Source organism: Cydia amplana, chromosome Z, assembly GCF_948474715.1.
Source record: "Cydia amplana chromosome Z, ilCydAmpl1.1, whole genome shotgun sequence".
NCBI classification, from domain to species: Eukaryota; Metazoa; Arthropoda; class Insecta; order Lepidoptera; family Tortricidae; genus Cydia; species Cydia amplana.
In genome coordinates this window covers 7,268,227-7,291,819 of record NC_086096.1, presented here as the reverse complement: position 1 = coordinate 7,291,819, position 23,593 = coordinate 7,268,227, and the positions used below count along the sequence as shown (strand labels likewise).

General features: G+C 38.1%; 1 protein-coding gene across 1 annotated transcript; it reads left to right on the top strand.

The window, feature by feature from the left end:
• The first annotated feature begins 250 nt into the window (after positions 1-250).
• On the top strand, positions 251-22,810 carry LOC134661684 (major facilitator superfamily domain-containing protein 6). Its single transcript, XM_063517841.1, has 13 exons — positions 251-340; positions 8,158-8,296; positions 10,142-10,361; positions 10,654-10,825; positions 11,365-11,576; positions 12,455-12,668; positions 13,102-13,187; positions 14,112-14,265; positions 14,789-14,973; positions 15,702-15,957; positions 16,620-16,831; positions 17,661-17,847; positions 22,588-22,810. Exons 1-13 carry the CDS (start codon positions 268-270, stop codon positions 22,680-22,682), a joined length of 2,205 nt encoding a protein of 734 aa, XP_063373911.1. The 5' UTR covers positions 251-267; the 3' UTR covers positions 22,683-22,810.
• Positions 22,811-23,593: the final 783 nt, after the last annotated feature.

Sequence of the window (23,593 nt, the reverse complement as noted above, 5' to 3'; positions counted from 1 at the left end):
AAAGTTCTGTTTAAAACATCCATGCCAAGTTACAAGGTAAATTGATAAACTACCGAAATAGTATTGTTTTTATTTTATGTAATAAACACGTTGTTATACGTTAAGTTCGCATTCAACAGTTCCGGTCGTGCAGGATTTGCATGTCTTTACCTTGTCCTCGGTTGTTTATTTGTTCCACAATTAATGAATTCTGTTTAAATAGTTTTTCTTGTCATTCAACATAATTCATGTGCGTGTGAACATAATTATACTGTGTTTTCAGTTCCGATGGTGACCTCAAACATGAAAGTCAACAAAAAGTTGTTGCCTGTTAAAGGGCATTATTTTCTTTTCAATGCAGGTGAGCCAGTACACGTTTATAAACTCTTTTCCACTTTCAAATTTCGTTCAAATTTAAACAAAAATATTTGTTGAAATTTGGGCTTTCATAGCTGTCAATAGAGTTGAATATCATATCCGCCATATATGGCTCTGTATGCGTGTGTATCAGGATGGCGGGTGTACATCAACATATGGAGCTGCGGTATACGTCAGGAGTTAGTGCTAGCAATGTGCCAAATGTGCGCCAAAATTGGAGCAATGTGCTCTTTAAACTCCAGAGATATTTAAGAAATAGATGACGCCCGCCATCCTGACGTCAGGTTGGCGGGTGCATTTCGAGATCCAGCTAACGGCTGCCTACTCAGGGGTGAAAGTACTGCCTGAGGTTAGTGCTCGCAATGTGCTTCCACATGTATGAAGCACAATCAAATCCAGAGAGCGGTTAAAGAGAAATATGGAATTGAATAAATATATATATAGACGCCTGCTCATTTTAAATAGCAATATTACATCTTCATTGCAGGCAGTACATCAGGCGCACACAAAACATGCAGGCGCTTTACACAAAAAGTCTTTTATTTTATTTTTTCAATAGACGTGTTACTTACTTATTGAACTTGTGAGAAACACGCAAAAAACTCGTTTAGGTACCGTAAAAACGAACACTCGGTAAAATATTTATATTACTCTACGACCAACTATTACACACATTAAGTGTTACTATTGCTTGAAACTACAACATTTTCTACAAATGTGTCTACGTTAACCCATTCAAAGCCAGCGACTCTGCGTATGTGGGTATTAGTCGAGTGTGCTCAGAGCATAAAAAGGTCAATAGCGCTGGCAGTACACCGCGAAAATCAGTAAAATCCTGCAAATGGTGTTAAAGGTATGAAAATCGGTACGATTGATCTTTAGGACATTTGAAACAATTTGACCCGAAGCACCAACAAATAAAAAAAACGAGAGGAGTTATGACGTCATCTTTTTTTGTATGGAATTAAAAAAAAAATTGTTCAGAAACCTTTCGCGTGTGGTATTAACCCTAAACTTGGCAGGATTTTTTTTGCTCGAATTTAGTGTTTTTATCCTAAAAAAAGGGATATTAAGGGTTGGTATAAAGGGTACAAAAATAAAAAAATAAATCTTAGTCTTTTAGTTTCTTAATTTATACCTACAACGTATCTTTAAATGCACTCTGCCAAGTATGCACAAATTAACATTTAATTAGGTATGTATCCTAGGAGAGACACTGCCAGGTTCACTGTAAGGTGAGTTATGTATCTTTAAAGATTCATTGCCAGGTTGAGGTTGCAGAATATTTACTGTCCTACTAAGAAATTATTAGGATTTTAGGACAAATTACGATATTCTATTTATTAAAACTGTTTAACTATATTACTCAAGTGCCACAGATATTACAAATAAGGCTACATCAACAAAATAGAGCTCGCAGTCTGGTTGCTCTTGTTCCTCACCCCGGGGTCAGATGTCAGATCAGAAATAGACAGCAGCAGTTGCCTTCATCTTTACCATCTTCTCTAGAGAACCTAGACTTGTTATCAGACAGCGATCATGAAACAACAGATAGCGACCCCAGCCCAGCGACCACTGCTATCTATGACCAGCATGCCACCATCACCATCGCCAAATCAGGTAACATTGCTAGTACATCTTCAGAGTGAGTCTTCTACTACAAGACAAACAGTAAGCCTGTCTGAACAAGCAAATGCGAATGCCACAACACCATCCCATAATCCTATACTATCGCTATTTTCAGGTTTATCATTCAGCTTCAGTGCTCCTTCCCCTGCAACAGCTACTTTTTATTTGGCTTATTTTTTACATATTTTCTGTGACTACTGGCCATTCGAAAAGTTCTGCTAAATTTTGACTGGCGCAATTCCGGTAAATCGCTACATTTCCAATACAGTGTGAGAGGTTTTGATTGGACTGGCTTCTTTTTAGTCACAATCATGTCACAATTATAGTTTTAGTTTTTTTGATCGAGTAGCTACTGCAAGGGAAGGAACACTGAAACTACAGAGTAGGATGTAGGATGATAAACCTGAAAATGGCGATGGTATAGGATTATGGGATGATGTTGGAGCATTCGCATTTGCTTGTTCAGAGTGGCTTACTGTTTGTCTCGTAGTTGGAGACTCACTCTGAATGTACTAGCAATGTTATCTGATTTGGCGATGGTGGTGGTGGCATGCTGGTCATGGCTAGCAGTGGTCGCTGGGCTGAGGTCGCTATCTGTTGTTTCATGATCGCTGTTTGATAACAGGTGTAGGTGCTCTAGAGAAGATGGTAAAGATGAAGGCAACTGCTGCTGTTTATTTCTGATCTGACCCAGGGGTGAGGAACAAGAGCAACCAGATTGCGAGCTCTATTTTGTTGATGTAGCCTTAACCTTATCTGTAATATTTGTGGCACTTGAGTAATATAGTTAAATACTTTTAAGAAATAGAATGTCGTAATTTGTCATAAAATCCCGCACCAATGTGGATAAGGAGGGATTCACACTGGTGGAAAGGAAGAACAAGGCGCGCAGGGCGCCTCGTAAGACTCTGTGTGGCATTGCGGAGCCGGTTAATTAATTCTGGTCTACGGATAGCGATACCGAGTAAGGCGCTCTACGTGTCTCGCCTGCATTACTCCGCCGTGGCCGACGAGGTGGTGGAGTACGTCCGTCGGAAGTCTGGCTACACGCTGAGGGTGCACCAGCTACAGTCGCGTCACTATGTGCACTTCAGTTCATTTGTGGTGCGCGTGCCGCGGCCGCTGCAGGCCGAACTGCGGCTGACTTCTGGCCGAAGGGGGTGGTGTTTCGACGGTTCCGGGGCAACCTGCCGAACCATACGCCGAGTCAGACGACGCAACGGAGCCACGCTGTTATGTTGTCGCCCAAATCTAACATTTAATTTGTTTTCTTGTTTTGTAGTTTCACAGTGAATTGGTTTTACTGTAATGCTGTGTCACTTATTTTAGTAATAAATAAATAAATAAAATTCTAATAATTTCTTAGTAAGACAGTAAATATTCTGCAACCTCAACCTGGCAGTGTTCCTTTAAAGATACATTTAAACTAGTGGCTCTGTGAGCTGTAGACCTCGCGAGCATAGCTTATTGGGACCGTGCACGATGACAGCGCCACACAGCGGTTTGATCAATCAACAATACAAATATTTTAATTTATAATAATTAAAAAAATAATAAAAAAATACGAAGTTTAACTGAAAAAAAAATACAAAAAGTTATGTCTTATTGGGGATCGAACCCAGACTTTCCGTGTGCAAACAAAAAAAGCGATTGTTTACAAAATGCGCCATGATAGTTCTTAGCTAGAGTCTGGCTAATGAAAGTTGAGCCTGAGATAACGCGGGAATATCAATAAAAACCGCACCTGGCAAGAAAATTACTATGAAATTAAATGACAGCTTATTTGATAGGAAAAAAAGTTGCCATATAAAAAGTTTTAAATAAATCTCAGGGTCAACTTTCATTAGCCAGACTCTAAGCTGACGAAATTCGGCTACTCATTCTCGAGTACAAACTAAATATCTAAATACCGCCTAAACCAGTAATACAATTTTTCTGCATTTTTTGCCATTTACTATGTAAATATGTCTCAAAAATAAAATACTTATGATATCGATACGACTATTTGTTTAAGCGCGAGGTATCACAACTCCTCCATTTTTGAAAATTTCCAAAAACGGGATCGACAAAAAAAAATTATTTACTCATAGAATCTGGTCACAACATTTCACAAGAATCGGTTGAGAATTGTGACCTGTAGAGGAGAACATCCGGACATACAAAAGCAAAATGCCCGAGTCAAAACGTAGACCTTCGCTACGCTTCGGTCAAAAAGCATGTTGTTAGTAGAGAAGCTGGCGGTGTGCATTTGTAGATACATACAATAAAACGAGTTCATGCTATCTATAACAATAATGCAATGACTAATAAAAATACGTTATTGTATAGAATATATATTCAGTTGTTATGTAACAATCATAAATAGACCGAAATCTAAAAAGAAAACACTAAAAAGTACCACTTTTCCCATACGATGCGTAGACGCGGCTTTGCATAAGAATGCACAGTGTCAAGTTTAGGGTACGAAAGGGCTTTCTGAGCCAATTCTAAAAATATATCACATCATTACATTTCAGATTTTTTTTTTAATTATAATAAAAATAATTTTCAAAACATACCAAGATACCTCAAATTATAGCTAATAGCTAAGATATATATTTAGAATTGGCTCAGAAAGCCCTTTCGTTTAATACCACACACGATAGGTTTCTAAACATTTTTTTAAAATTCCATACAAAAAAAAGATGACGTCATAACTTCTCTCGTTTTTTTATTTGTTGTTGCTTCGGGTCAAATTGTTTCAAATGTCCTAAAGATCAATCGTACCGTTGTTCATACCTTTAACACCAATTGCAGCGTTTTTTGGTGAACCGCCAGCGCTACAACTACGGCGTTGCGTGAACAAGAGATTTCCTTTCGCAGGATTGGTCCTTAGGACCCAAGGATGGATTTAAATAGTGGAGCCACCCAGATTTTTGGTGTAAAATTTTAGGGGGAGGGGGGAGGGCTCAAAATTTATCTAGTTATCTATATTATTTAAGCTACTAGGCTAAGTTTGGTATCGTTTTCTATAAATGGGGGATGCGCAATTCATTTATGATATCATATTTCTACCATTCCGTAGTAAAACACATAAAATATGAAGAATTTTTATTTAAATTCCTCTTGACGTTTAAACCGCTAAACCAATTTAGTTGAATATTGGTATAGACGACTTGAGTCCCAGGGAAGAACAAAGATACTTTTAATCTCAAAAATAATCCCTTAAGGGTGTAAAAAAGGGAGGTGGAAATTTGTGTGGGGATTCAATAACCGCTGAACCGATTTAGATAAAATTTGGTATAGAGATAGTTTGAGTCTCGTGGAAAAGCATAGGATAGTTTTTATCCCGAAAAAATCCCTTAAAATGAAAGGTAAGGTGTAGGGTTGTATGGGGAATCAATAAACGCTGAACCGATTTGGATGAAATATATGTCTACATCTCTGATTTAGTTGAAAATGATACTAAACTTGACTTAGAACCTAAACTTATTAACCTCAGACGTCGCAGACGCTTAAAACCCTCCCCACCCCCCATCTGTATCAAAAATCTGGGTGGCTCCTCTTCTTAAATCCATCCTTGGGTCCTAAGGACCAATCCTGCCAAAGGAAATCTCTTGTTCACGCAACGCCGTAGTTGACCTTTTTATGCTCTGAGCACACTCGACTAATACCTACATACGCAGAGTCGCTGGCCTTGAATGGGTTAACGTAGACATGTGTCTAGAAATGCAAATGTTTGTAGAAAATGTTGTAGCTTCAAGCAATAGTAATACCTACTTAATGTGTGTAATAGTTGGTCGTAGAGTAATATAAATATTTTACCGAGTGTTCGTTTTCACGGTATCTAAACGAGTTTTTTGTGTGTTTCTCACAAGTTCAATAAGTAAGTAACACGTCTCTTGAAAAAATAAAATAAGACTTTTTGTGTAAAGCGCCTGCATGTTTTGTGTGCGCCTGATGAACTGCCTGCAATGAAGATGTAATATTGCTATTTAAAATGAGCAGGCGTCTATATATATATTTATTCAATTCAATATTTCTCTTTAACCGCTCTCTGGATTTGATTGTGCTTCATACATGTGGAAGCACATTGCGAGCACTAACCTTAGGCAGTACTTTCACCCCTGAGTAGGCAGCCGTTAGCTGGATCTGGAAATGCACCCGCCAACCTGACGTCAGGATGGCGGGCGTCATCTATTTCTTAAATATCTCTGGAGTTTAAAGAGCACATTGCTCCAATTTTGGCGCACATTTGGCACATTGCTAGCACTAACTCCTGACGTATACCGCAGCTCCATTTGTTGATGTACCCCCGCCATCCTGATACACACCTGTATGGTGTTGTATGCAGTGAGGGGTTATTTTTCTTATATAAGTCTTGTTATTATTGCATTGGCAATTTAATAACTAGGTTTATTCTAATTCTATTTTATAGTTGGGTAGATGTAATATTGAATGCCAATTACTTTTAGTTTGATACCCAGGGACACTTTTAACCATAGAGTAGTCACTTATGCCTTTCCTTGAGAGTACCGCTAGTTTTTTAAATCAGTTTCTAATTATAATCAATTGTGGGATAAAATAAATCAAAAACTATTACCTAAAAGCAATATTTATTATGGTGTTATACTTCATATTACAAAAAAATTGACCTTGACAAAAGTACCATGTTCAAGTTATGCTAATGACAGTTTTTTTGCCACAGGCAGCAAAACATTCATAGCGAAAGCACCCTATGGTGTGAATATTTGTATAAGATTGTATTTTTTTATTAAAGCAGTAGAATTCTGCTGATGGCATCATACTTTTTTACAACTATTGTTCTGAAGAAATGCAAGAGGTTATGTGTTTAACTATGTTTCTACTGACAAATGACTGACAGGACTGTATCACAAAGCTAAGTACAGCTGCCATATAATATCTTAGAGCAGCCAAGGTATTCAAAATATCTGTACATGCACTTTGATTCGCTTCGTTCAAATATTTGTGAACACTTTAAGCCTCAATATATATGATGGTGGCTGTATTTGTCTTTAAATCCATTGATAACTGCCAATTCCCTTATCTTTATTGCATAATTAGTTCCTAAGTACATGGCTTATCAGTTTGATTTCAAATGTAGAACAGAGCAAGACTGTCCCAGTTTAAAATATTTTGATGTTACTTGATATGTTGTCTTATCTTTTCTAAAAAGATATAACATCACATTCTGTAAGATAAGATGGGGCATATTTTCTTATCTTAGTAATATTCCTGGTCTCATCCAGAAGGAACCAATGATGATGATGGTATCCTGTTATCCTTCATCAGGGACATAGGGCTCTCAGAAGGGATTTCCATTTTTCGCGGTCCAGCGTGGCCTCCTCCAACTCCGCCCAGCCGAGGCCAACTGGTGCAGTCTCCTTTTCCACTGTACGCCTCCAGGATGTACCACCTGGAAGGAACCAATAATCAATGCAAATATGTTTTTACCAAAACAACTGCCATCTGATCATTCAATGCAGAGAGGAAACTAGTTGCTATGAGGATTAGTCCATGGTCGGTTTCCTCATTATGTTTTCCTTTATTAGTGTAATAAATAAATCCTACTTGATAAAATATTTTACTAGAAGTTTAGTAAACTTCCTATTAATATCTTGCATAAGAATATTGGTATGTAAATTATGTAATCCATATCTGGGAAAAGGAGCTCAAGTAAAAGGTCTAAAACAGGTCCAACGCATTTATAGACCCTACCATAAGTCCGTCTATGTCAAGTTAACACAATAAACATCATATTTTCATAGGAATTTTGATAAATAAATAATAATTAATAATGCATATGATATAGTTCTGTGTATAAGCGGTGGTGGCCGAATGGATATGCGCCCGACTTTCAATCTGGAGGACGCGGGTTCAAATCCTGGCTCGTACCAACGAGTTTTTCGGAACTTATGTACGAAATATCATTTGATATTTACCACTAGCTTTTCGAAGGAAAACATCGTGAGGAAACCTGCATACATCTGCGAAGAAATTCAAAGGTGTATGTGAAGTCCCCAATCCGCATTGGGCTAGCGTGGGGACTATAGCCCAAGCCCTTTCGCGCATGAGAGGAGGCCTGTGCCCAGCAGTGAGACGTATAAAGGCTGAATTATTATTGTTATTATTATGATATAGTTCTAATGTTTATTAATCGTTGAATTACAGGAACTGCGCCCCTAGTCCCTTATCTCTCCACATATGCCCGGCAGCTAGGATTCTCTTCTGCCACGGTGGGTCTGATCTACACAATCCTGCCGATATTTGGACTTGTAGCAAAACCTCTTTTTGGAGTTATTGCTGATAGGTTAGTATTCTTGTAATTAATTTTTTCGCGCAAAAAAAACATGTTATACCTAGATGTAAAAATAAATAGTTACTTAAAGTTGTACCTACACTTTATTACATGTAAGAATTTTTTGTTTCTACTCAGAATCACGATGTATACCTGTATTAATCGTTGATCGCCGGATCTTTACCGAATGCAGGTCTGACAACAGCCTTAAGTAACTTCGCGGCAGATAAAGCGATTGAGATAGTTGTAAACTGAAATAGATGCCATATATTTACCTACTATAAAAAGTGACCAAGTCACCAGTAGTGGCGGAGGCCGGATACGAACGCCGTCTTCAGCTCGGGCTTGGTAACCTTTTCTTTAGTTCATGACATCTACTTATTTCAGTTTACAGTTTATATATAGGTAGTAGTGTGACTACTTAAAAAAGTTCCTATCAAGACCTAAGCTGGATCGAAAAAGATTTTTCTGAATGACTTATTTCAAAAGAGAAGTTCAGCAGTCTTTCTCTTTTTATACATGTTTAAGTCAATTGTGCTAATCCCGCAGTGCCATAGGGATATCATGAACACGGTTATCGCGTGATAACAACATAATAGAACAATCGTTAGTCTTTAATAACGCTGCTTTAGAAAAAGACGGTCTCTTTATCCTGTCACTATCACGCCGGGACCAAAGTATTATCGGTGTGTAAACCAAATCCATTTTGTGGACTTCGTAATCTATAGTTGCATTACTAGCGAATGTTATCTTGACTTTATCGTAATCTTTCAAATAATATAATAATCAATTGTTTTTCTTTAAGCTGTATCTTTTACTGAGGTGTGCTAATAAAGAGTAATCTATCTATTTTTAAGATCCTGCTCATTAGATATTGACGATTCCGTTCTGTTTTATTTAACTAAGTATTTTCTTTATACCGAACAGAAAGGAGCTGAGACAGTATGAAACACGATGCGCTTTTAGTATTGGTCGTCGTAAACAAATATTTTACACAGGTACCTATAAATTCTGCTACAGCGGTATTATGTTCAGTTGATGACGGTCATGCCCGCAATACACTTGGCTCTCATATTTTATTCATATTCATATAGGATAGGTGTGTAATTCGAATATTTCGGCAAATAGGGCGAAGTGTCTTGGCGGTATAAGATCCTATGTAAGGCATCATACAGTACCTAGTATTTATATAATATGTAAGACATGTAAGTATGGTATACTATAAATACTAATGTAGATTGTCGACCGTCGACTTCCCAGTGATTGGCCCCTTCAACGTTATTAAATTTTAAATTTAAAGGGGCCAATAACTGTAAGTACCTTTTGAACGCCACACGTCAGACAATAACGTCACACCAAGATCACGAGCGCAGCCGTGCCAATAGAAACCTTAACTTAATAATGATGGTTAAAAAACCTGCCTAAGGCAACTGTACTACGCGTGGTAGTTTCATTCGTTTCATTAGGTATTTACTAATTTACCTAATCTGGCGTTGCGAAATTCCATGATAAAATAAAATTTGCTTTATGTTTCGCTATGTAACGCGGTGCAAGTAAATAAAAAGAAAATCATTCTTACGCTTATTTCCAATACTGAATATTTTATTGTGTGTATTTCTACGGCATTATAATATTTGACGTTTTCAAGCAGCGTGCAGCCTATACTTGAGTCGCTCGCATAAAGCACATGGGGTAAATTTGTAGCTCTAGTCAAACCTTTATTAGTTATTTTAGTTCATTGACATCAAACCCCCCGCAAGAGACGCGAGGTAATAATCCCCATACTTACTTTGGCAATATAATACATTTTGAACACTAGGTACAGATCTGTTTTAAAAAAGTTTGTTTCTTTTACAGATTTAGGATACAGAAATCAATTTTCATACTATTTCAAATAGTAACTATTGTGAGCTTCGGCGCCATATACCTAATACCGGAGTCCGACAGCCTTGCCACCGTGGGTATATCCTGCAGTAGTGGATTATCTTACCTGCAGAGCTGTTATCTGGAGGAGAAAATGATAGATTGGGATAAATTAGAGAAGCTAGGCGAAGAAAACGGCACGGCGACCTGTCAGGTGACAGCTTATTTTCAAATGTCTAATGTAGTACAAGTTACAAATATGTATGATATATGGTAGCTACCTGTTACTGGGTATTTTTCTTTAGCAAGCCTTCAATTTGCGCTTAATATAATGAATTCTAGCGATTTTAGACCATCTTTAAAATAGCAAATATTTAAACGAAATGTTACTTAATCGTGTATATTATTAGTACTTTTTTTAACGGTATACTTGTCTCAATATCCTACCTAAATGCTTATTGTAGTCCAATAGCAATGCTATCATTAATATCTGATGAAATCCTCAGATGACATGCGACATGACCTCACCAAAGATGTGGCAAACGATATGCGAACACTGGCACATACCGCAGTACTGTTACAGTGCCACAGACAGTATAAACTACACGGCGTACGTGGCCAACTCCACTGTGCGCGACAACTGTGCGTATATTGCGGCTAACAACGTCTCTCTAGAAGGTAAGTCGGGCTAAAATGTGGCATACTATAGGTACATATGCGATCATTGGCACATCATTACCGCTACACAGCACAGATAGTATAAACAATAAAGCTTAGGTATATAGCGAAATCCTTACCTTAGCGAACTCGGCGCTCGGCGCCGTCGACTGGACAGAAACGGCTTTGGACAGAGTAGCATGGCGGTCTTTGGTGTCTGAGGCCAAGATCCACTTCGGGTCGTTGCGCCACAGCAGTAGTAGTATATAGCGAAATCAGAGGCCCTGGCTAGGAACGACATTCATTCCTAGAATACGCTAACCGAAACTTAAGTAATGCATGGAAATAATCGCATAACTTTTCGTAGTATCTCATCTCAATACATTTCGTTTGGCGTTATTGTCATCTTGGCCAGGCCCCCTGGTGAAGTTATGGTGGTGATACCTCGTCTAAATGGAAGGACAGCGCCAAACTGTAGTTCAGGCTCGGTGGTCAGCAATCAGCAGTGTCCAATTAAATGTTTCTTTTATAAATAAAATAATGTATAAATCCTTCCACAGGCAAATTTTACACTCCCCGCTGCAATATTGGAAGTGACTACGTGGACATAAACGAGCCCTGTAACCTGCAGTGCGACAACGCCGCTCTATCCGGAGTGATAGGCAGTCGCACCGCGAACATGACTTGCGGGAATCAGACTCTCAACTACAAACTTTGCGTGAACGATACCTCGTTGGAGCAGCTGCCTACGAATGTTAGCAGTAAATGTGAGGTGAAGTACAATAGCTTTGGCATGTGTAAAATATTATATGTATTAGGTACATAACATTAGTCATTGTGGCCAAACCTGGTGGGGTCACAACTCCGCCTTGTCCGGGTGATAGGCAGTCGCACCGCGAACATGTCTTGCGGGAATCAGACTCTTAAACGACGGCGTACACGAGTGTATGTTTTAAACTTTTGACTACAGATCTGCTTTTCACTGCTGAAGTGCTGAAACTACATACTATGACTCGAACGAATCAATATAATCACAGCTATCGTAAATAGATTTGTAATAGGAATAATATTTGGGCTTTTTCTAAAATAAATATCGAAAACCCGATTCTTTCAAATCTGGACGTTCTTGGGCTCATTTTACTCAGAATCGACAGCACTCTCCATCCTACCATTAAAAAAAAATCCCAAAATTTTGTATGAAAATTGTACATTCCACTACGTCACGTTACATACAAGTGAAAATTTTTCTCATACTAAAAACGTGACGTAATGGAATGGACATTTTGGGACATCTTTTTTTAATGGTAGGATGGAGAGTGCTGGTGATTCTGAGTAGAATGAGCCCAAGAACGTCCAGATTTGAAAGAATCGGGTATTTCGATATTTATTTTAGAAAAAGCCCATTTCCAAAATGTTTTAATGATTTTATTAAGTTTGTGATAAACGTGCACACTTGAAAAACGTGTTGAGAATGTTGAAATTTACGAGAAAGAAGGATTAGAACCAATTTCGAATAATGATCATGATTCTTTCTTTCAAAATGATCCCGTAGAGTTCGCGTGTCAAATATACTGATTAAATGTATGGCACTTAGCAGTATAATTTTACCAGAAAATTTCTTACTAAATGTACTTTAAAACCACTTTTCAGGCGCACTGCGACCTAGACTCGACGACCCCATGGCGCCTCATGGAGATATGCGACGGTTGGTACGCCGATGACGCCGAATCCTGTCAGCCGAAGACCAGACAGGGTCAGGCGCTGCCATCCGAACTGTCGTTCACTGGTTACGTGGAACTAGAGACCGCGACTAACGTTAGCAGCTGCGTTTACGTTAGACTTAAAAACGTGGCCATTCCTAACGGTAAGTCGGTATTCTGAATAGAACCAGACACAGAAAGCCACTAAAGACCAACAGAAAGCGCAACAGAATTGCTCAGTCAATTTATGTAAAAAAATGTCCTATAATATTTATTTATTTCTTGCTACCAGACAGGGTCAGGAGCTGCCGTCCAAACCCTCTCATTTATCCCATTTACAGTTGACAAGTGTATCGCACCCTCGTCTCTTACGTATCATAATCATATTGTGCATAATTATATGTTTTCGTTATTAGCAAGTAAAAACGTATACACGCATATCTCCCGTTGTTTGTGATGCGATAATCTGCTTGAAAATCAATGTTAAAAGCATCAATTTAATGAATCAAATTATTTGTGTAATGTAGGTAATTCTAATGAGTGAGGACCCTTTTTCACTTACATGTAACATCCTGATTTTATTTTATTTGCTCACAGGTGATTCGGAGTCTGTACATTATCCGTATTGCGCTTCACACGAATTATTCCAGACGTCGTGTAAAATCAACTGCAATAACGCTCAGGTACGTGCTCTAAAATAAAATACTCATTGTTACTTGGGAGTTGCTTTTTATTAGAAAAGCAACATGTACCTACTGACAGGAACTTCCGTATTTCTTTATTCTTTCATAATTAATTTCCTGTAATTTATATTATATACAAAAGGAACAGGTCTCGCATGTAAATGACTTTTAAGTACTGTACCATCGAATGTCTTTGACATGTCTCTGTATTTTATTATTCGTTCATAAGATGCCTTTTGCTTTTTAAAGTGGGGGCTCATTTAGACGGCGCGCGAACTCCTATACGATTTTAGTTACATTGCGGACCATTGAGGTGACATCAATTCAGCCGACCGATCAAACGACGCAATGTAATCAAACTCGCATGCGAGTTCTTGCCCCGTCTAAGTGAGCCCTTAAAAATATCAGCGACATGGAAGAAATATATCGGGCGAGTGACAAAAAAGTCCCGAGTTAATCCCAAAATGTGGGATGTTAGCAGAGCTAACTGCACAGTCTGTGTGTCAGCTGAATTCTACAAAAAAAATTGCGTTTATTACGGCAGTTGCACGTCACGTCAAAGTTCGACTGCAGTTTATACGCGTGATTGTTTTAAGCGATAAACGCAATGCGTTTGCCGGACACCCATTATACAATACAAATACTCTTTATTGCACACCTCAATAAAAGAAGACAATGCAAATAAAACAGAAATACAAACAGAGGTAAACAACAGGCGGTCTTATCGCTAAAAAGCGATCTCTTCCACTCCAGACAACCTTTGGGTAGCGGACAACGTTTGGGTAGATAATCTAATGATTAATGACACTACACTACAGCGGTAAGTGCATTGTCATGTTTCCTACATTCCGTTGACGCATGCGTTAAACGCTCCGTTTATCGCATAAAACAACCGCACGCTTCAATATAGATGATTGTTTACAGTTGAACGAGATGTTCCAAGCAGCGGCAGAGAGCCTCGATACGGGCAGCCAGTACACCAGGCAGTTCTGGATGTTCTTCGTACTGATGGCGCTCAGCTGGGTTGGCATGGCGGTCGTTGTTACCTTCGCTGATGCCATCTGCTTCAATATTTTAGGTAATGTGGTCTTTGGTTTACGCCCATAGACTAGGAATCCACTAGACGGAGTTTAGAGCAATTATTTCATGAAACCGATGCTGCCAAAAATACTGGGGTGCGGGGGACGAGGTGAGCGAGTCCCGTGCCGTGATTGGTCCGTTCAAAGACACGCAACGCTATACGCGTATTATAGCGACATCCCGCTCGCACGTTATTATGCAGCATCCAGCGGAAACCGGGGACAAAGGCCTAAAACAGTTAAAAATTATTTTTAGTACTTTGGTTTAATTAACAGCAATTTATCGACCTATTTCGTTATTTAGCTATTGCTTTGAACAATAAAAAACTAGATTTTAACTTAACACACGGTCTCCTTTATATTGAATATAAGTGTAAACTTTACTACGGACAATTGACTGCACGACAAATCTCACACAGCTGTCAAAATATAGGCACAAAATAGGTACTTACAGTGTAACTCACGACAATTAAAATTGTATTGTTGCACTCTATTGCGTTACAAATAAGCTCCATTTTTCAGGTGCGAAAGTGTCCCAATACGGCAAGCAGCGCCTGTGGGGTTCGGTGGGCTGGGGTATATTTTCCTTGCTCACTGGCGCCCTGATAGACGTGTTCAGCGAGGGCGAGTACAAGAACTACGCCGTCGCGTTCGTGCTAATGTTCGTGTTCATGCTAGGTGACGTCATCGTGTCGTGTTTCATAAAGGTATACTACACAGTCTAGAGTTCCCATTATGACGGAGTTACAGAGTCGTGGTCACACATACGCTCAACTTATAGGCGCCATTCAGTATTCAGTATAAAGCCAGGGCAAGCATACGCGACGACTATAGTTCGTTTTTTTTTGCATTAGAAATAAGGTAAACAATCTTGACGTGCCTTTTTATTGAAAAACACGTTTTAAAAATAAATAATGGCAAAAATGGAACAATTATGAATCTAATACGATTATTTATATTCTTCCGCTTTCATAAGTAATAGTTACTGATTTTTAAAAAGCGTTTTTCATTTAAAGACGTGTCAAGATCGCTTATCTTTTTTCTAATGCTAAAAAAAACGAACTATACTCGTCACTACTTTGAAAAAAGTTGGCACGCAGTAACATGCATCTGCATCCCATACAATATTACAACATTTTTCTTTTGATCGACAGAACAAAGAGTTTCTTTCAAAGTAGTGACGAAATGTCTCGCGACACGTGTTACGTTCATTCACTCATTCATCCCAATCGTGCCAGCTCTTATGAATCGATCTTATCCCCGATACAATAGTAAGAAGTTAATAACGCCCTGAAATTTAATTCATATTAGTTTAACACTAAATACACCCATATAAATCATAAAATCTCTGTTCGAATTAAATGATATGCACTTAATAATTTTTTGAACCCAATGGTTACGGAAACAGCAAAATTAACTTTCATATCATTTTCAGATCGAATCCACCAAAATGTCCGTAAGCATTCTCGCCGATGTCGGAACCCTGCTGTCCTCTCTACCCACTGTGATATTCTTTCTATGGACCATAGCAGTCGGTCTCTGCACGGGACTGCTGTGGTCTTTCCTGTTTTGGCATTTAGAAGACATTTCGAAGCAAAACGGCGGTGGGTCGGAGTACGACAAGACTCTGCAAGGCCTGGTCAGCGCTATACAGACGTTTGGAGGGGAGATACCCTTCATGTTTGTGTCTGGTGAGTGACGATCTTTAACCCCCTTATTCACAAAATTTAGCAAAATTCTGTAAAATGTTGTCTCTTTCTAACCATAGACTAGGAATCCTCTAGACTAAACCGATGCTGCCAAAAATACGGGGGTGCGGGGGGACGAGGTGAGCGAATCCCGTGCCGTGATTGGTCCGTTCAAAGACACGGACCAATCACGGCACGGGATTGACTCGAAGATGGAGTAAAACTACCGTAAAAGTGGCAGAGGGGGTAGCGTTACTATGCTCAGTCTAGAGGATTCCTAGTCTATGTTTCTAACAAACACAGAAGTCAATATGATGGATGTTCTAGACTATAGGCTTGTTAGACTTGAAAGGCGTTTATGAATCACGCCCTTAGTATCTTTTTATTGTGTACCTACGGCAAAGTCATGAGGAATATGAAATGTGAATCGATTCGTTTTTAGGGCCTAAAAAAATAGGACCATGGTAAGAAAACATTGTTATCTTATACCTTTCAACGAGCAATTCTTGTATATCTATATATATTTCGGGGATCTAACGATTTCTATGAAACTTGCTGTAAGGGGGTTTTCGGAGACGAAAAATTGATCTAGCCTAGGTCTTCTCTGGGAAGAGGCGCAAAGCTCGGTCTTTTAATTTAATTGATCTAATTAATCTTGTTCTCAGGTTTCATCCTAAAGCGTTTAGGCCATATAAACATGATGACCATTGTTCTGTTCGCGTTCGGCGTGCGCTTTATACTTTACTCGCTGTTGAGCAACGCATGGTGGGTTCTGCCCATAGAGATGTTTCAGGGCATCACCTTCGGCATGTTCTACCCCACCATGGCGTCCTACGCCAAGGTCGTATCGCCGCTCGGCACTGAAACCACTGTGCAGGTAAGGGCCACTTGCACCATTCCACTAACCCGGGGTTAACCGGTTAAACCTGGAGTTGCCATGGTTACCAGTACAATTTGACACTGGGCTAACGGTTTAACCGCTTAACCCCGGGTTAGTGGGATGGCGCAATTGGCCCTAACGAACACACTGCTGTAGACTGGCGAACCAATTTTGTCCGTCGAAAAAAAGGCGAAATAAAATTTTCCTTGGCGAGCTACCCTTCGCGCCTTTTCTACTGATGATAGCTGCTTGCTACTAGGTTATATAAGCGACACAATCAATAGGGTATTTTCCTACTAGTCAAATCAGTTACTTTTTTCGAACTGTCAAAACGATTTGCTAATATGGAATTTATATGAAACATTACATCGTGACGTCACGGTCAACTCACCTACTTTTTATATTTCTACCCGATTTATTAAATAGAACTTGTGTTTAAAAATAACTCCTATCTACTCCTATATTTCTAATAATTATCTGGTGCTTAACTTCATGCATGGTGTAAAATAATTTATTTTAAATACAGTATACTATTAGCTTTTGATTTTGAAAGTATCCATATCAAGTTACTCATATTGATTTAGGCTAAGCAGACCGTTTAACGCGCCCGGACCCTTTTAATGTCTTATTTTCCCTACCCCATTTATATTGATTACCCTGTAGGACTAGCACCGGCGCGGCGCGATAGTATTTCGCCCGCAAGATTACCCGACTTTATCTAACTGTACTAATTAGAGAGGAACTGGTAGTATATCTCGCGGGCCAGATAGTACTGTCGCGCCGCTAGGCCTGTTAAGCTAGAAACCCAACCAGTATATTTTTTCAGGGTCTAACGGGAGCGATATTCGAAGGCGTCGGCACTTCCCTCGGAAGTTTCATCGGCGGCCTCCTCTACGACCAGTACGGGAGTTGGAAGACCTTTCTATGGTTTGGGATCGGGTCCCTCGTTTTCTGCGTCGTCCACGTCACCGTCCAGTGCCTGGTGAAGGACAGAACGGCAGGAACACCGCAAGGTAAAGAAGCGAATGAACCTGCTCTAGGTGTTCCAAATATAGACGATTAAATTGAAAACGGAGCAAGATGGCTTAGGACAGAGACAGCGAACATATAACATTCATATAATTGGTAAGTTTTACCTCGTCGCAGAAAGATTTACGATTAGGTTTTTTAATTTTGTCAACGATCGTACGAGCTTAACTGGCAGCAATGAGATTCTTCGTAGAAACTGTCGACTACGTAAAGCGATGACACAATTAATCATTAAATCAATATTTCTTTTATTATGCTATTTTAACAATTACCATATTAGGTAAGTATTATTTTATCAGGAATCTGCCTTTTGTACTGTTTTGAGTGATATAAGTACTACAGATAGATAAGAGACCTAGCATATCTTATGTCATTTTAAAACGAGACGAAATGTGATTACAATACTATAATTAAGTTCTGGCGTATTTCTAGACAGACTGCTGGGATCCGTTGATTGATTTTAAAGTTTTGACTATTTAAAGAGTAAACTTGATATATGTACGTACCTACTCTTTATGTACGAAATATTGTTAGGAAACTGTTGATTTTTTTGCCTAATGCAGTATCGGTGCCTGAACCAATTTGACCAGTGACCGGCATTTATTGGTTTTGCTCAACTCTATAGGCTCTCCTTATAGTCTGCCAAATAATTTCGGCAGTAGATAAACATTTAAATTTTATGTCGGACGATAATACTTCGCGCCTAATGTTTTATTTTAATTGCCGCTTTTCTCTACTGACTGAAATAGTTTGCCAGACAATAGCCGCTCAAACAACTTTGTCAGTAGAAAAATACGAGGAATTAAATTTTTCTATGGGACGATTACCCTTCGCGCCTACATTTTTTAGTCGCTTTTTTCTACTAACGGAAATGACTTGATTTTGTTTTGAGATTTAGGTCTCCTTGAACGCAGCGCCTTGCCTAGTTACCTGTTCTCTATGCGATTTAAAAAGTTAAAATATGTGCAAAGGTTTTACCTTACCTACATTTTTACAAAAGAATTTCTGTATTGTGTAATTCGTAAATACTTAGTTAAATAAATAATTACATTAAAATAATGAATATAAGTGATATAGAAACTTTTTAATGTACTTACGAAGCTTTTGGGCCAAAGGGTAAGAGGTAATTTGTTACCACAAAAATCTACTAACCAAATTGATCATAAATCATAGTGATACCTACTTAGTCCTACCCTAAAAACTTTCGGGCCTATCCCTTCTTCGTGTCGCTTTGTTATTTCGGCACTTGAATTTTAAGAACCCTTTTTATGTAGATACCTGTTATTATACACAATAGTATTTACATACATATTATAATAATATGCCAATAGAGTATGGAACAGTAACAATTTACCATCAGCTCAATTTTTAAATTACGCCCGAAAGGGATTCGTTTTGTAAGCTGTTTGCTGGACTTCATGATTTTTTCCGTAGTCCTATCAATTATTAGGCCACCAAACGAAAAATTACAGGGGAAATAATTCGTGTATGTATAAGCTAATTTTGGCATAGTTGTAGGGAATGGTGTATTAAACGTAGGTACGTGTTTGGTGTACTATATGTACATACGTACCTATTTACGTATGTACGTACATTATTGTAGGAATTTAAAGAATTGAAAATAATGCTTTATAATGAATGAGATTATTTTAGGTACTATTAGCAAAGGCAATCTGTTTAGATAGAACTATCTATAATTTTATACAATAGCCAACTTTACAAAATAGATTAAAATGACGGAGGCCTGCCGCGTATCATGATGCATATAAAGAGGAAAAGACATAAGTACTTACAGGATACAGGCTAATTCGAACGTGCAGACTGATTCAAATATCGGTTTGACATCAGATCAACAGTCAGATCAGTTTGAGGTCGGCAACGCGCATGTAACACCTCTGGAGTTGCAGGCGTCCATAGGCTACGGTGACTGCTTACCATCAGGCGGCCCGTATGCTTGTTTGCCACCGATGTGGTATAAAAAAAAAAGATGCAAGTTTGAATTGGCCTGTAAGGCTGTGTTAATTTGATGTTAAATAAATCGATGTGTTGTATGGGGTTATTTTGTACCTACTTGTCTTATCTAAAGCCTTTTTCTATATCTCGGCTTCTAAACATTGATGTCTTTGATTCCATAATGAGTGACTATTTGGGCGTACCGCTATTTTCCTATAACAACTGAAAGAATACGTGAAAGAAACTTAGAAGTTGAAATTCTTTGTGCTAAGTATCAAGTGGTATGGAGTAAGTGATTAATATAATAAGCCTATTATAATAATATTTATTGTATAAAATATGGCAGCCGAACTTTGTATATATGTGTGTGTAGAAATGTGATTTAGACTTATTTCGGTCCGTTCTTGGAATATACTTGCTTTTTTAGGGTTCCGTACCCAAAGGGTAAAAACGGGACCCTATTACTAAGACTCCGCTGTCCGTCCGTCCGTCCGTCCGTCCGTCCGTCCGTCTGTCACCAGGCTGTATCTCACGAACCGTGATAGCTAGACAGTTGAAATTTTCACAGATGATGTATTTCTGTTGCCGCTATAACAACAAATACTAAAAACAGAATAAAATAAAGATTTGATCGAAGTTAAGCAACGTCGGGCGGGGTCAGTACTTGGATGGGTGACCGTTTTTTTGCTTGTTTTGCTCTATTTTTTATTGATGGTGCGGAACCCTCCGTGCGCGAGTCCGACTCGCACTTGGCCGGTTTTTTTTTCGTATTCCGCTTGACAATGTGGATCCAATGACAACATAAAAAACTATAACTTTCCATTGCTAAATTTAGATTACGAGCCGTGACAAAGTAAGAATCGGGAGGCGATAATTAACGACATAATATAGTTGGTCAAGCAGATCTTGTCAGTAGAAAAAGGCGGCAAATTTGAAAAATGTAGGCGCGAAGGGATTTCGTCCCATAGAAAATTAGAATTTCGCGCCTTTTTTTACTGACAAGATTTGGTTGACCAGCTTTATAAGTATGCTCCTGGCTCGCGGTCCAACTCGTTTATATTTCCGCTGTGAACTGTGTAGGCTGTGACCACATTTATGTTTTTTGTTTTTCATGTTGTTTTTTTTTTAGTTGGTTCTGTGATATTTATATTAATTGGTATTTTTTCTCCTTTTGTAGGTCGTGTTAATACCTATGTATACACCATAATATGTATGTACCATATACATACCTATGTATATGTAGGTACCTAATTGTTGTTTGGCATTCGTTTTTTTTTCTTTTACAACCTCTTATTTACTTTTATTTGTTTGATTTATACTGCTAAACGCTAAATATTAGGTTTAATAAAATCCATCATCCTAAAAGTTTTGAGTGGGGGTTATCTGGGCTTTTTCTAAAATAAATATCGAAAACCCGATTCTTTCAATTCTGGACGTTCTTGGGCTCATTCTACTCAGAATCGACAGCACTCTCCATCCTACCATTAAAAAAAGATGTCCCAAAATTTTGTATGAAAATTGTACATTCCACATTTCCACTACGTCACGTTACATACAAGTGAAAATTTTTCTCATACTAAAAACGTGACGTAATGGAATGGACATTTTGGGACATCTTTTTTTAATGGTAGGGTGGAGAGTGCTGTCGATTCTGAGTAGAATGAGCCCAAGAACGTCCAGATTTGAAAGAATCGGGTTTTCGATATTTATTTTAGAAAAAGCCCATCTACGAGGTTTTATAGTATTTCTATGTTTATATTACCTAATATCAGTGCTCAAGTATAACTTGCAAGTACTATTTCGTTATTAATTACATTATATATGAATTTTAGAGATAGTTGTAGGAAATTTTATTCCCCTTGACTTAATTGTGTGTTTATTTTTTACTTATTATGATTTATTATATTTACTTAGGTACATAATTATCATTGTATAGGTACGTACTTAACATTACGTGCTTAATGTAGATATGGTATAAATATTTAGTTATTTCAAAGTGGTGCCGATAAGTTCCTTAAAAATCCAGTATTATATTACCTCTAGGTAGAACATAGTCATAGGTTTTTTTAATAAATTACTTTTAGCTAAAGCACAGTTGTGTTTGATTTATTTCCTGTTCCAAAAACCAAATAATAATGCAATATTTTATGCAGAGTTTATACAGCTTACTTTGATGTCATTTGTTTAATAGTATGGACTTGATTTCAGTGTGTCCATCAGGAATTTTCATACTTATTTCCTGTGATAACAAAAAGCAAGTACATTCCATATTTACTAAAAAATAAAACATGATGTATAGCCATGTATGTACCCGAATTTAAACTGTTGTGAGACATACTAACATTGAATAATTTTACGGTTTACACACTACACTGTCACATTGTGGACATTGTGAGTTCTTGCTGTGTATCGCTACAAGTGTCAGGTGACCAAAGCCCAAACACACCACTATGCCCGCCTACAATGACAGCGGAAGACCTGAACGCTGCTCGCACTGTTAGTGCTTGAGAAAGGAGACCTAGGCTCTCCGAAACATGTCGTGCGAGTGACTTAAAACAAGTGAGTCTAAACCGTAAAATTATTCCATGTATGTACCTTCACATATGCGTATCAGTGCCAATACAAACTTTATAGTGCACTTTTATGTAATTTTGTTAATTTATGTTGCATACATATTTATTGTGTTGTCCTCATTGTTAGTATTTTTGTTCCTTTTTCCCACTATATTTGTTACTACGATTTTTATTATCATGTCACGTTTAATATTTCAGGTGGCTACATGTCCATCATAAGATATGAGCAGCCCGGAGACACGGTGTGTATAATGGAGGATCACCTCGAAGGCAGGGAAATGCAGTTGCGGTAGTTACAAATACCATATGTTTACTTAATTCGAAAAGCGAGACTATTTGACTTAGTGAGTTTTGAATCGGTCATACCGCTGGTCAAAAGAGGTTGGCGCACCGGTTAAGTGGCAAATTGTGTGAAAGAATCGCCAAGCATAAGTCGTATTACTGCGGACCGGACACGCTGCCTCTAGTTACGGTGTGGTATGTCATTTATTTGTATAAGTGAATGATTGTTTAATACAATTACAGCGATTTATTTATAATAGGTACATAGGTATACATATTATTTTATTTTAGTGGTATTGGTATGTACATACCTACATTATAATATTTTCTAACTCGAAGGGTAGGATGACACCTGTCATCTCCATATAATTGATAACCTAAAAAGGTCAAATCTCGCAAAATTGTATTAATATGACAGGTGTCATCGTATCCTTCGAGTTTGAAAAATATTATAATTGCAAAAAAAAGCGTTATTGCCTAGCTCACACGATTGCAAGATAATAGACAATACAATAGTTAAAATATAATTTCTCACGATGAAACACTCCACATATGCTCGTCGTACACGAGCAATATATGAAATACTTTTTACTTACAAAAAAAAATACGAGCCCGGATATATTTTTTGTAATTTCAACGATTTTAATAGTATTTTATGCAACCGTTGTTTAAGAGAGGTCAAAAAAGGCGAGTGGCGTGAGTAACAATTTGAGGCGAAGCCGAAAATTGTTAATAAAGACGCCACGAGTATTTTTTGACTCAGTTAAACAACGTTGCATACAATACTTTTTCTACGACCAAGTGAAATAATATTGAAAAAACAAATCTTTTTAATTCAAGAAATAGCAAAAATGGAGGGTACAGGCGGGAAAAGAATGAATGAATGAATGAAATTAAAAACAAAAACATGTCTATGGTTCAC